At 41.7% G+C, this 14,515-nt stretch overlaps 1 protein-coding gene across 2 annotated transcripts in view; it reads right to left on the bottom strand.

Moving 5' to 3' along the window:
- The window catches only part of rbfox1 (RNA binding fox-1 homolog 1), a 56,768-nt gene that overhangs the window by 36,563 nt on the left and 5,690 nt on the right, over window positions 1–14,515 (bottom strand). For both annotated transcript variants that reach the window (XM_080009924.1, XM_080009925.1), the window contains exon 2: window positions 7,672–7,995. In XM_080009924.1, the coding sequence (XP_079866050.1) occupies window positions 7,672–7,995 (324 nt within the window). The remainder of the gene's footprint in view (window positions 1–7,671; window positions 7,996–14,515) is intronic.

Here is a 14,515-nt window from a genome sequence, read left to right as displayed (position 1 = left end):
GTATCGTCTGAGATCTTGTGATATCATTAAATGTTGCCTCTAATGCTGCATTACAGTTATTAAATGTAATAACTGTTCTAATCAACACCTCTACCTCCTTGGTCATAATAGCCATCTTACTAATATTTCTTGTCTGTAAATATCTTATGAAAGCACCAATAGTCATAAGATAGCTTGATATTTGATTTACTCAGTATCGTCCAGCCCTAAAAAAATAAAACAAGTTGCGCGGCATTTTCAAATCTGGTGCAGTCGATCCCGAGATCTACAGGTTCAGATCTAGGTTGATACTGTATTACACACAAAGGTGTGATGAAAATGATTACAAAATTAAGTTTTGGCACCAAAACTCATTTTCATCGATTAATTGAATATGACAGCGATTCCCATGTACATATGAAAACATACATACTTATATTAATATAGGTGTGACAACTTTGGGTGAAATGTATACTTGTAATATAAGAAGTATCAATATAAAATGCCACGATCCACAAGCCTTCAGAAAATATCAAATTATAAGGCATTTTTAACTGTGTGCTAATGCTAATCACATTTAATGTATTAGTGTTACTGCTAGTAATGTTATAATGACATTTTTGGTATCATCACATGCATTTCCAATTCTAGTCTCACACTTTAGGTCGTACTAAAGAATTACACAATTAATCTCTTATAAAAATAAATCTTGCTTGCTTCATCTATGAAAGTTGAGGTGCATAACGTTGCTCTGATACTTGAGATACACACACTAATACAAATGATCACTGATGCCACAACACAGGGAACGAGAGAGAAACTCATTACACCTTGGACCCCATTTCTGCTCGCCTCAGCGAAAAACTAACGCAGAACAGCAAGACAGAGAGTGAAAGAGAGAGAGTTGCCTCTGGCACTTAAAGCAGTTGTCTAGGTCCAATAACAGACACGCAAACACACACACGCACGCACGCACACACACACACACGCACACGCACACACGCGCGCACACTGCAGAGTATTTGTAAAGGCATGAGATGTTGAAAATGTGTCACCAGCACCCCTACAGGAGAATAAACTGCAAGCAGTGCACACAGGCTAATGTCAGGTCTTCTGCACGAGAGCAGTACATCTTCAAATAGAGCGCAGTTGAAAAAATAAAAATAAAATTATAGATTAACATTGAAAGTGGCAAACATCACTAAAAAAAGGTTGCATACAAAATATAGAATACTGAGGTTACATTGTAACTCAGAAGTCTGTGTCTGAATGTCAATGCAGTTTTCATGAAATGATTCTGCAACCAGTCAGAAGAGGACGCCAGTGAGACTTCTGATTCAAACCCCCTCTTGTATACAGAATATTCATATTTACTGGCTTATTTATATTTAAAGTATTATTTGGTTGTTGTAAACTCAGCCAACCTTAATAGTATATATCTTAAACTAACTACAGCCTCTGGCTATGGTTATTTTTACTGGACGAGAGAGACAAATTCACACATGCACACACGCACGCACGCACGCACGCATACACACAACCAGTGGTGGTCTGTCTTCGTCCTTTGGTTGTCTGTGTGAGTGAGATCAGCGGCTTATAAGCACAAGTACTGACTCTGCAGTCGCCCATAATACCATGTGTGCCTGCATGTGTGTGACTGTGCCTGGCCATAATATACTCTACATTACGATAGCTTTTATTTTGAAGTACTTCCCCCCATGTTTTGACTGCCGCTGAAGACCATTGAGTCCAAATCCGATGTCCCGTGAATCTTTATTGAAATGCCACCTCCGGTGTAAAGTACAGGAAGTGGTATTTCAACTGACTTGACTCTTTTCTTTAGTTAAGAGCCCGTTTACTAGTCAGCATACACAAACACAGCACTGACCATTTCCCTTATTTAAGCAATGGCGCTTCCGTCTTTTCACATTACTCACCATATGGTCATTTAAATGGCCATGATCACTGCCATTCATTTTTGACAACAAACAGTTTTTTTTGCGCCAAAAGCTCCAAGCTCTTAGTAAGATGTAAGTACTTTTGATGACAAGTCTATTGAGAGAGTCAAATAACTAGAAAAATCCTCTACTTCAATACGTTGGCTTGAACGTTCGCCACATTCACTCTCACTCTCCACTATGGCGCTGGTGAGAATCTGCTTTGTTTATCATTGGTTGGGGGTGTTTTGCAAACGACATTTAACATGACTTGAACGTTTGCTCCATGTGACTACATTTGAAAACCAAATGATTGTAAATATGATAATAAATAAAAATGATCTGCAGGTAAAGTCACTTTTGCTGTTTCTGGCCTGTGCACACTGCAGCATATGCACACACACGCACGCACGCACGCACGCACGCACGCACGCACGCACGCACGCACGCACGCACGCACGCACACACACACACACACACACACACACACACACACACACACACACACACTCAGAGTCAGTGTTCCCAGTTTCCAGAGTGCAGAGATGGGACATCAGGGACTGACGTCGCTCTACAAACACACCGGCCAGATGACGCAATCCTTCCTGGATCGCCATGTGATCGCACACACAGTCTCACACACCCACACACACACACACACACACACACACACACACACACACACACACACACACAGTGATTTTCAAAGTCCGGGTCGTAAGAGGAATTTTAATTTCGCCACATCAAATTGCTGAATTTCTTCCTTATTCTTTTAAAGGTCGATTTCTACCGGCAATAAACCTCCAAGCCACACGAGGAAGCTCATGTAGGTGTAAGCTGCTTTATCTGCTGATAAAATGTAGCCTATACTCTGCGGTCACGTAGAATAACATTATAGCTATTTACTTAACTGATGAAATAAAAAATTATAGTCTATAAAGTCTATTTATTGGACCTCTTTTATCAACATATCTGTAAAATGCACAATATAATCAGTGTTACATTCAGAAATTACTGTGAATAATTTTTCAGAAATATGCACACTAATTGGTGCTGTCCCAGGAGCCCCATGAAAGGACAGATAGCACATATGCAATACATTTTCACCGTTTCTTTTTATGACGCTGTTAACGCTTTTTCCGACCTTGACCCAAACGCACCAGCTTTTTAAATTTCGTTTTCAGTGTTTGAACGACGGAAGAAGTAGCTGCAGCCTCATGCAGCTCTCCCTTTAGACGCCATCGTTTTTGAAAGCATCTGTTGTCGTGCACCCGTTTTGTAATGTCTCCCGGAAAACTTGTGATTTCTACGGATATTTAACTGATATTCTCATTTTCCTCCATAATGGACAATCAGAGTGGCTGCTTGGTTGAATGCTGTTACAGTGGCGTATTAGGGACCATCTACAAAGTAACACAGCATTTTTCAAAGTGCAATAAATCTCTTGCACTTTATATTGATTATATAGCCACAAGTCATTAACATTGATCATGATCTCCGCCTTCTACTTTAACCTCCCTCTCCTTACCTGTCCCATTAGCCCAACTCCATTCACCTGCGCACACGGCTGTTCCAGATCTGTAATCTAACCCCTATATAAGCCTCTCTCACCAGTCACCCATTGCCAGTTTGTCTTTGATGCTTAACCAGACTCTCCAGCGTTCGCCGGACTGATTCCCCGCTACCGACTCTGCCTCGCTCCGACCACGTATCCTGCCTGCCACTCCGCCTGTCTTCTGTCTGCACTCCTGGTTAATCGAACCTGCCTGTCCCCGACCATGTATCCTGCCTGCTCCCTGCCTGTCTTCCGTCTGATCTACAAATAAAAGACATTACCAAATATCCCTGCCTGTCTTTGTGCTGCAATTGGGTCCTAACCACACCGTTACACAGTGATCCTTTGGTAAAGTGACCTGTGTTAAAAAAAAAAAAAATCCTGTGTTTCCATAGGCCCCTAAATCACTAATTCTGCCCCTGATGAGGCCCATTGTTAAGTGTCATTTTTAGGGGGTGGGTCCACTGAAAAAAGTTAGTTTAGCTTTCCATTCAGAGTGCCACTTCCTGCCAGGATCTTTTACCAGCCTGTTTCTCACAATTCATTTAGGATATGCTGACCAGGGTAATGTGCAGTGTAGTGCATACTACAGTATGACATTTCACTGGATGCAGTATGTCATCCTGGTGCTTTTCACATACTGTTTGAACATACAATGGTTTCGAACAAACTAAACACCAATTTGGCATACTAAATAGTAATGCAAGTAGGTAATTTTGTACATGGAGGGGGAGAGAGAAGGACAGACATTGAGGTTGAGAAGGAGTGGGGAATTGTCTGTGATGGCGTGTATGGTCGTGCCGGAGAGTTGGCTAGACACAGAGACAGACGGAGAGGCGATGGGGTGGGAGGGGGGTATGATGAAATTTCCAGATGTAAGGCTCAGACCCCCCTCCTCTTCCCACTTCTACAAAATGATGTGACTGCAGCGGAGAGAGCGAGAGAGCTAGAATGTGAGAGAGAGAGAGAGAGAAAGAGAGAGAGAGAGAGAGAGCGCTAAACACAGCGATTAAATAATATGAAAAACCTCTACATGGAAAGAAACAGTCTTTATTTATCACGCAACACACCACACTACAACACATGCTTGCACACACACACACACATGCACATGCTTTGATGGTGGCCAGTGAAATGGATTCTCTGCTTTTGACCCATCCTGGCTTGTCCTTCCTCCGGGGGCACAGCCAGGAGCAGTGGGCAGCATACGTGGACGCGCCCGGGGACCAGATGAGAAGTGTCCATCGCTGGTCAGACGATGATGGGTGCATGTTTTTTGGTGGGGGTCCTTACTGACGTGAGGTGGAGGAAACCCCATGTGAGCACGGGGAGAACATGCAAACTCCACACAGCAAGGCTCCTATTTAGGAGATAACCCATCCGGAGCACGGTGCCAACATCGAATCGAACCCAGGACCTTCCTGCTGTGAGGCAGCAGTGCAATGCACTGCGCCACCGTGCCACAACTGATCACAGGGTGCATTTACAACTGATCACTGCACGTTATTTTTTATGTATTTTATTAAATACATAAAAATAAAAAAAAAGTCATCTGTTTAAAAGTTTAAATGCTCTTCCTTTCAACGTGTACACATTTTACATACATTCCGATTTGAAGTAAATGAAGTGGCAAAATCGTGTAGAACTATCTTTGACGGGAAATCCTGAAATCCAAAGGATTCTTAAAATTTTTTGTCAACCAGAAAACTCAAGCATTTTTATTGACGGTGTCCCTCACCGCCGCCTAAATATAGATCATTGCCTGAATATAGATTGTTCTATATTCAATGTTCATATTGTCCTTAAAATACCCCTCCCCTCAAGTTTTCTCCAAATGGGAACAACTGGGGATCTGGTTCGTAATAGAACGAGGGGCAGATCGGGTGTGAACAAATGGTAGAATCTTGCAACAGTGGCCGTAAGCAAGCACCAACTGACCACTTTCAACCACTTCCTGTGTAAAAGTATGACGTCATTCATCATCTCCCCTGATGGATTCTCAAAATCTTGTCACTGAGTAACATAGAAAAGTAATTGCCTATCTTTTTTTACCAAATTTATAAAATTGAGTGATAGGTAGGAAGATAGGTGATTTATAAAATAAATGAGATTTAAACTCCACTGTAAGATTCTTGTAATCACCCGACTATACTGTATTGTTGTCTGGCTTTTGTAGAAAATATACAAACTAAGCATATTGTTTGTGTGTTTGTGTGTGTGTGTGTGTGTGTGTGTGTGTGCGTGCGTGTGTGTGTGTGTGTGTGTAGGTGTGTATGTATGTGTGTGTGCATATGTTGGTGGGGGGGGCAACATTAAAATACTATCATTATGCAAAGAAATACACATTTTTCAACGGATATGGGCCAATGGCATCAGAAATATTCATAAGGAGAAAACTGTTTGATAAATCTGCCGGTGAGTGGCTACTGTGAGATGTTTGTCACCTGCAAGGGGATAAGTCTGATAAGCCATAACCCACCCCCCCAAAAAAGAAAGTAAGTATGAATTCTATTGTAACATTGCATCTAAAAATGGCCCCAGAGCCCTATTACCGTGGTCATTGGGGGATTGGAATGTTGTGATTCTGACTTCTAAAGAACTTGCAAGTACATGTGTCCCGAGTTCAGTGATGGTACAAGGCTGGGGGAAAGGCAAAGGGAAGACGAGTGTCTTATTTGATTGTATTAAAACAAACAGATACTGGGGTTGCAGCCCCTGACTAGATGCAATTACACCAGATGTCACCTGTACGTACTACTTCTCCGCTCAAGAAACCGCTTTTGATGTTCGTTTTCTGTAAGCTGTGAAATTGTAGAAACTGGATGATTTAACACAGCTAAAACAAACACTCCCCCTATTCTCGACTCTCCGGTTGACCCCTCCTCCCCAGCTTCAATGCGGCCAAAGCTGTGTCGCTATCGGTTGGCACCACAATTTCCTATGTCAAAGTTGGCCAAAGTTGAACAACACCTAGTACCCTAACTGGCACACTACCTACTACATACCACATATTTGAAGTATCATCTAGTGTACTTTTAGCATGAGAGTTCTCTGACATACTATGTTACTGGTGTACAGTAGCTACACCACTTTCTTTCAGCACTTGCTGACACTGCAGAGAAACCTTCACTGGGATCTTGCCCTCACATTGCATTATGAGATACACTTGGCCATGCAGTGCTTGAAGTGTTTGCATGATATTTGTCACAAGTGAACTGTATCACTTCCCAGGCAGGATCGTTTGAGACCTCAAGAAAATAAAGAGACCACAAATCCAAAGGGCTTTGGTAGGAAATGCTAGGAGGCCCTTAGCCTGGGTCTCTGTAGCTGGATTAAGGGGGGAATATAGACACCTGAATGCACAAATTAGGATAAAAATTTACAAAAATGATCAGTGCAAACTGGAAACGATTGTGTAATATCATTGGGGCCAATAAGGCTGCTTTAATCAGCCAGTTAATGACTGTCGTTGAAGCTGCTGTCGTGAAATCTAGACAGGGAACCCTGCGCTTCCTGCGGCTTAAGATAATCAAAATAAACACTTCTCTCTCATTAACTGGGTTATTACGTGGAGCTGTCGAATCACCGAATCGTGTAAACAGCCTAATCTGACAATCATCTCAATAGCGGCGAGGGTTGCATTGTTATGAAAAGATACACATGACGGGCTGTGTGAAATACACAACGACACAGAGTGCCACAGTTAACAGAGATTGAAAGCCTGATATGACATTGAGTATTTTCAGCCCGGGCTCATGAAGTCGGCGTGAAATGTAGAATTAATGCAAAATAAATTGATGAAATTGATATAATACTGATTACCAAAGGAACTGATAGGGGGAATCCACAATTACATCCACCTCAACTCTACCTCCCTCTTCTCTACCTCTCTCAACTCTACCTCCCATACCTCCCTCTTCTCTATCTCCCACTACTCTACCTTGCTCGCGCTCCTTTATATATACACTCTTCTACTTTTACTCTACCTCCCCTACCTCTTTCTTCTCTACAGGGAACCGATGAGGGAATCCACCATTTTCATCAAAACTTGACGAAATTATATGATTTAATTGTTTTATTTGTCAATATAAAGACATATACTGTATATATATATATATATATTGTATTGTGTCCGATATTTGATGTATCTTTTTGCTTGCTGAAAGTCCTGAGATAAGTTGTAAATAAGTTAATTCTTACTGTGGCTGTGCCGGCGACGGTCTGTCCGTCGCTGTCGACAACCCCTGTCTCGCCGTGGTTCTGTGTGGGGGGATACATGCTGAGCGCGTGCTCGCTGACGGACGCCTGCACCCCCGTGTACTCCTGCTGGGCCGGGTGTGTGTGCGGGTGATGGGGCTGGTGCGGGTGGGTCTGGTGCGGGTGGGGGTGGGAGTGGACGTGCGGGTGGGCGTGCGAGGCCGTGTACTCGGTCGGGATGCCGTTTTGGGGGGTGGGTGCAAACTGGGCCGACGGGTAGGCCTGGGCCATGGATGGGTCGGGGGGTGCCGGTGCCTCCTGGTTACCCTGCCAGAGGGGGGAGAGAGAGAGAGAGAGAGAGAGAGCGAGTTAGAACTAAAGAAAGTGGCCAGTTGCAATTATTTGACTGAATGGGATTCAGTGGGTTCACACCTGACAAGTGTGTGTCTGCTGGAAATCGTCTGTAAAAAAAATGTATTCCACAGGGAATTTTCTTGAATTCTCCAATATTATGCAAGCATTTAAAATAAAATTATGTTGAAGATCAATTCATTTGTCGTTTTAATGTAAATGCCTTAATAAACATTTATTGATAAAATTGATGGAGAAAATGAAACAACTGAGAAATAAAACAGAAATTGAGCAAAAAAATGTAAAATACATATACAAAAATAAATAAATACAAATAAATTCTATATTTTTCTGCAGATAATTCTGTTTTCCGCAGAAAACTTCCTGTAATTGCAGATTTCTGGTGGGACCTGTTAAGCATTTAGTGTGACACCAAGTTAATGTAATAGCACTGGGCTTAGTTTGCTAATAAAATGATTTCATGTTATTCTGTTTGATAATTGTACTGATTAAAACTGAATTTCAATGCAAACGTTAAATATTGCGGGTATATATCTTTTTAATGTTGCTGCTTTAATCACTTGAGATGTTGACTATACTAGGACGACTAGTCACTGATACTCTTTTCATCCATACTTAAGTCATTAATACTTGCATACACACATGATCATGTAGAGGTTTACAAATCTGTATTATCACATTTTTCTTATGTCAGTGTCATTTTATTATCATACTAACTCACATAATAATAATAAGAAGAAGAAAAAAAATACAGCACTTTATACAGGCACTACTCTCACCGCCACATGAACTTATACAAATCCTGTAAATGAAACCAGGAGTGGGCCAACTGTGTGCCGCTACAGGGTGCAGAGGGTGCAATTATCCGAGAGTCCTTTAAAAGGTACTTCATTCTTCATTGTAGCACAACTAATAAGAATCATGCCTCTCCCCGCAGACTGACAACTCTTCATTTAGTTATTATTCATCAGATCTACACACACACACACACACACACACACACACACACACACATACAGACACACACACATACATACAGACACACACAAACACACACACACACACACACATAATTCGGAGAGGGAGAATACACATCGAATGTTATGTACTTGAGGAGCTGTGTGTTTGATAAAGAACAATTGATCTGTCATTGAGACAGAAGGATTTTCCACTCCTGCATAGAGGGGACTCTGCATTCCACACACACACACACACACACACACACACACACACACACACACACACACACACACACACACACACACACACACACACACACACACACACACACACACACACACACACACACGTTCCCATGCAAGGACATTCACTCACATGCACATCAAATTACCGATGTCTGATAAAGTTGAAACAGTTATGCTCAACCTGAAATTTCAATAACATTTGCATTGATATCAAAGTGTACGGCCTCGATAAGTAGGACAGCAAGTCAAGGTCAACTTAAACATAATGTGTGGAGAGCAACGATTTGCCCAAACAGCACACCACACACTAACAGATTCCATTCACCAAAGATTTGACACGGGGGTGTGGCTACTCAAGATTACATGAGTCCCGACTCTCTAAACCAGAAATCTTGCACGATCAAAACGTCTTCAGAGTAGACCTCAGAGTAAAAAACATGGCGGAGGAAAGGCTAGAATTAGCGATGCAATTTTATGCACTATTCTTTTACAGAAAATGTTGTGCTTTGCAGCGTTCACATTAGCTGCCATGGCTGCTAATGACTTTTTCTATTTCAGTCAGCTTGGCTCCCAATGGGCTCTCTATCTTTCTCACGTGACAATCAACAGACTGTGGCCTCGGTTGTCCTCGGGGTTTCCCCCGCACTTTTGTAGCGTTAATATTGAACATGTTTAATATTTGCGATTTACGATCGGTGCTGCCAGGACAGATTTCTGAGCGGATCGGGGAAGTAAAAACACTGGTAACAAACCTCACACCACAGATAATCTGAAAGATAATGTTTAGAACGATCACAATTGTCAAAGGGGCCAATCGGGGCCAAAATCAGCTTTATTATCTTGTAGTGTGTACCCCACTTTAGGGGCAAAGACGGGTCAAATAAAAAACTTTTATATCATAGAAGCTGATTAATCTGAAATGAAAATGATAGACATTATAAATAGAAATATATATCTATAAACATTGATGGCTGTACAATATCACAGTACCGGACTCTTCAAATGTCTCTTGGAGAGTCACATTCAAGGCGAGCGCTAAAACAGTAACATTTCTCCAGTTTTGGAACAGTGCAAAAATATCGGAACAATTAGGTAACAGCTACCAATTTTCGCGTTCACTGGCAGATTCAGGAACAGGAACTGAACTATCTTGACGAAGATGATCCCGATGAACTGACTGTCCAAGAATTGTGTCTAATTCTGTCATATCTTCAATATGCTGGTTTATATAACAGCCAGATTTATCTTTATCTTTAAGATAGATAGATAGATAGATAGATAGATAGATAGATAGATGAAACATGAACCTAAACAGTAAGTAAATAAACCAGGAAAATAAACCTAAAAATGACAACAAAAATTGAGTGCCGCAAGATTCTGCCGCAAGGTTCAGCTTCAAGGTTTATCAATTTTTTTATTTCAAATTTTTCGTCATCTCACCAAATAAAATGATCTCGCCAAAAGTAGACCATTCTCTTCCTGCGTTCAAGGGCTTCATGGAATTTTCACCAAAGTTCGGCCAATCATTCTACATCCACGACTTAAATTTTATCTTTTCGAGAAGTATGGCTCGACGTCAGCGACGGACTGGGATAAAAAACGTCCCTGGCATTTCCAACCCCACCCAAACGTTAACCTAAAAAGCTTCAGATAGCAATTTCTCAAGTGTCGATCACCAGCTATCCTGAGGGAAACTTAAGAGGGAGCCAGCTACTAGATGGTTCGATTAGGCTTTCGCCCTTATGCCCAGGTCAGAAGGCCGATTTGCACGTCAGCAGTGGCCATGGTGTTGTTTGAACATTGGGGAAGACACATTAGGTGGGGGGTCTGGGGGTCATTCCCCAGGAGATTTTGAACATCAAACACTTAATTTTCTACCTTCCGGTGAATCCTAATGTACCAATTTGTGCCTTTTCTGCCTCAATTTATGGTGGAAATGTCTTCATTTATGTAAAGGAAAAGTTCTTTCATGTTTCACTGGCGGAGACAAATGTTTCTGTTCTAAATACTAAGGGGTATGTATCCCCCTGTAATCTACGTCTATGCACGTCAGGACCTCTGCGGGCCTCCACCAGAGTTTCCTGTGGCTTTGCCCTGCCCAGGCATAGTTCACTGTCTTTCGGGTACCATCACATGCGCTGAAGCTCCACCTCCCTGACGAATTCGGCAGAGACGGGCTGGTGGTGCACCTCTGCTCCAGGATCCCACCTTAGCTGGTGCGCTGGCCTTCACCTTGATTGAACTCGTGGTCTGAGTCCTGGAGCGGCACTCTACTTTATGTCCGCCCTTCAGCCGGTCATTTTCAATTGATAACATTGCCAATCTACTCAGTCTATCCTGTCCTATTGTGCTCCTCAGATAGTTTTTAATTAGTTTAAGATTGGAGAATGAGCAGTCGTGGCGGTGACAGGAACAGTCAGAAGCTGTTGACAGAAGTGATTGATGATGGCATACAGATTTTTTTGGCAGTTGTTGATGTAGCAGCATGTAATTCCCGGCATACATTTGTGACCCACCGCATACTTTAGGGTCATTTGCCGGCTTTCGAGTATGTTTCTTTTTGCATCATTTGAAAGTGGAGAATCAGAGCTTCCAAACAAGGTGTCACTTGTGCAAATCAAGCAAATATCTTGACAAGGGTGTGGCAAACTGTGTTTCTGAGATAATCACCTCCAAAGTTTTACCGACACCAGGTTCATTCAGCCAGCTCCCAGAATGCAAATGGAGTTGGCGGACAAACAAAGCCTCATGGCTACTTAACATACTGCTGAATGGGCCAATCACAAACAGCTCAACAACACACAACTAATTTTGTTTAAAAAAAAAGCTTTTATTTAACAGTAAGAATATACATGTTTTAAAAAAGTGGAATTATTTTCGAGTTTAAAACTGCGGACAACACAACAAAATGTAGAGTCTATCAATATTATGAGTCTCAGAAAATCTGAAATCTGAAAATCTGTCACCAACCTCAACGGACTTCATCACGTCATTAACGTCTTCCGTTGTATCAACAACAAACGTATCGTCGGCCTCCTCCAGTGGTTCTTGAAAATATTCAGTTTCATCGTCCCATTAAGTTTGAAATCCGCTGTTTGAAATGTTCTCCAAGTCCGGAGTAATATCAGATTCACCATCGCTGTCGTTCTCTGCGTCGCTGTCAGAGAACTGACTTTCATCACGGAAAATCACGTCCAGTACACGCTGCTAACACTGATTTGGATCTATCGCACTGGTCAGATTAAGGTCCAAAATATGATTCAGAGCTTCCACCACCTGCTTTGCGTAATCCATAACGATACGGAGAAGAAAGGTTTCACAGACAAGTGAGACCGAAACACCCCGGTGCAGCGCTTTAACCGTCTGTTTACGGAAGTGACGTAGGTGTGTAATGCGAAGGGTTTTTCTTCTTCGCCGTTTCACAACAGTAGCTCCGTGTGTGTAAAAGTAGTACGATTTAAAGGTTGAATTCTATCAAAACGGTTTCACATTGTGATTTCATATCACATGGAATATGGATGAATGATCTTCACCTGGACGCTACCTTTAAAGGAAACGACCGATCGGCGTTGTTCAGTGCTGTTCTGCGTCTCGGTAAGTGAACTGCATTTCCCCATGTAATCTAACGGGAATATTTAACTCCAGGGTTTAAAATATTTCCGGTTTTGAAAATACGTTGAGAGATGAAAAAAAAAATACAAAGGAACACGAATCTGGAAAAATCTAATTTTCCTCCAAGAAAGGTTTTTCACCATATTAGGCTGCTCCTGGCAATTTTAGAAATGCGCGAGAAATAAAAATAAAAATCTTGAATCTTGAATCTTGAATCTTGAGATGGCGGTTTTTGCTGTGGTGGGACACATTTGGAGGCGATTCACTCGTTCTTTCTGCATGTTGTAATGTTAACTTTGAGCGTGCAAAAGAAACAACTATTGTACACATGCAACAAAGCATTTCAAAATGATTAAATTAAGTGGTATATATGCAATTGAGTGCAGTGATTGAAGGTAATGTAAAGCTTTAAAGATGACATTGTATCGGCCCTCAAACCGTTGTAAAGTGCCACCCGTTGGAAAAGGCCCACAATGTCAAGGGCCCACCGTCTTTTCGGGACAGGTATTCAGTAAATGCTCCCGAAAAAAAGATTCTGAAATGGATCAAATTCCGCTAAACACTGCGGCCCGACTGACCTACTTTCTCATAACCTCAGTGAGTGTGTGTGCCTATATTCACACCTGAGTGTGTGTGGACAAATTAACACCGCCTTAACTTTTTACTTGTGAAGATTTTAATATGTATATATGTAAGTGTGTGCCTGTGTGTGTGTGTGTGTGTGTGTGTGTGTGTGTGTGTGTGTGTGTGTGTGTGTGTGTGTGTGTGTGTGTACTGGCAAGCTGTCGGGAGGTTTTCAAAGCACTACAGGGGGTCTGAAAAATCCGTGACAGTAGTGCTTAGCAGTGTGGTGGGTGAATTTTAGAGGGCCCTAGGCGAGCGGAGTGGATGCTCTGTGGTGACAGATGGACAGACTGACAGAGAGAAACCCGTCCATTCCTCAACAAATCAAAGTCTTCCTGACATGCGTAGTGAGTGCTTTGCTGTTGGGCTGGTGTTAGGTAGGGGGTAAGTAGAGACCAATGAAACCATTAATATAACAGAGTAGGGGAAACCTTTTTGGATTCGTCTATTCTGGTTATTCCCAGGGTGGGGAAACTTGTTCCTATTCAGGGGCCCAGATTAATAATTCCATACATGATAGCGGGCCATAGACTCAGTGTTAAAGAAACGTATTTAACCATCACATTGGGTTGTTGCTAAATAAGGTACAGTTGACTGCTTTTTCAAAGATGTAAAAACATATACAGGTACTCCTCACTTAATGACTTACCTGTTTAATGACCGTTCTGACTTACGACCAGCTCTCTGACCAGTCTGTATTGTACGCTGTGGCGTGCGAGCTGCGTGCGCGGTGTCTCAGCGTCAAGCATCTCATCGCGCTTCACCATTTAAATACTAGATATACAGTACTATATATCCATTATATGTACTATATATACACTATATACACTATATACACTATATATACTGTATACACAATATATACTATAAACACTATATATACAATATATACTATATACACAATATACACTATATGTATTATATCCACTATATATACACTATATACACACTATATATACTATATACACTATATATACACAATATATACTATATACACAATATACACTATATATACTATATACACTATATACACT

Source organism: Zeus faber (assembly GCF_960531495.2).
Source record: "Zeus faber genome assembly, chromosome: 11".
Classification (NCBI taxonomy): domain Eukaryota; kingdom Metazoa; phylum Chordata; class Actinopteri; order Zeiformes; family Zeidae; genus Zeus; species Zeus faber.
Note: the sequence above shows the minus strand (reverse complement) of the source record. Positions and strands in the feature narration are given on the sequence as shown.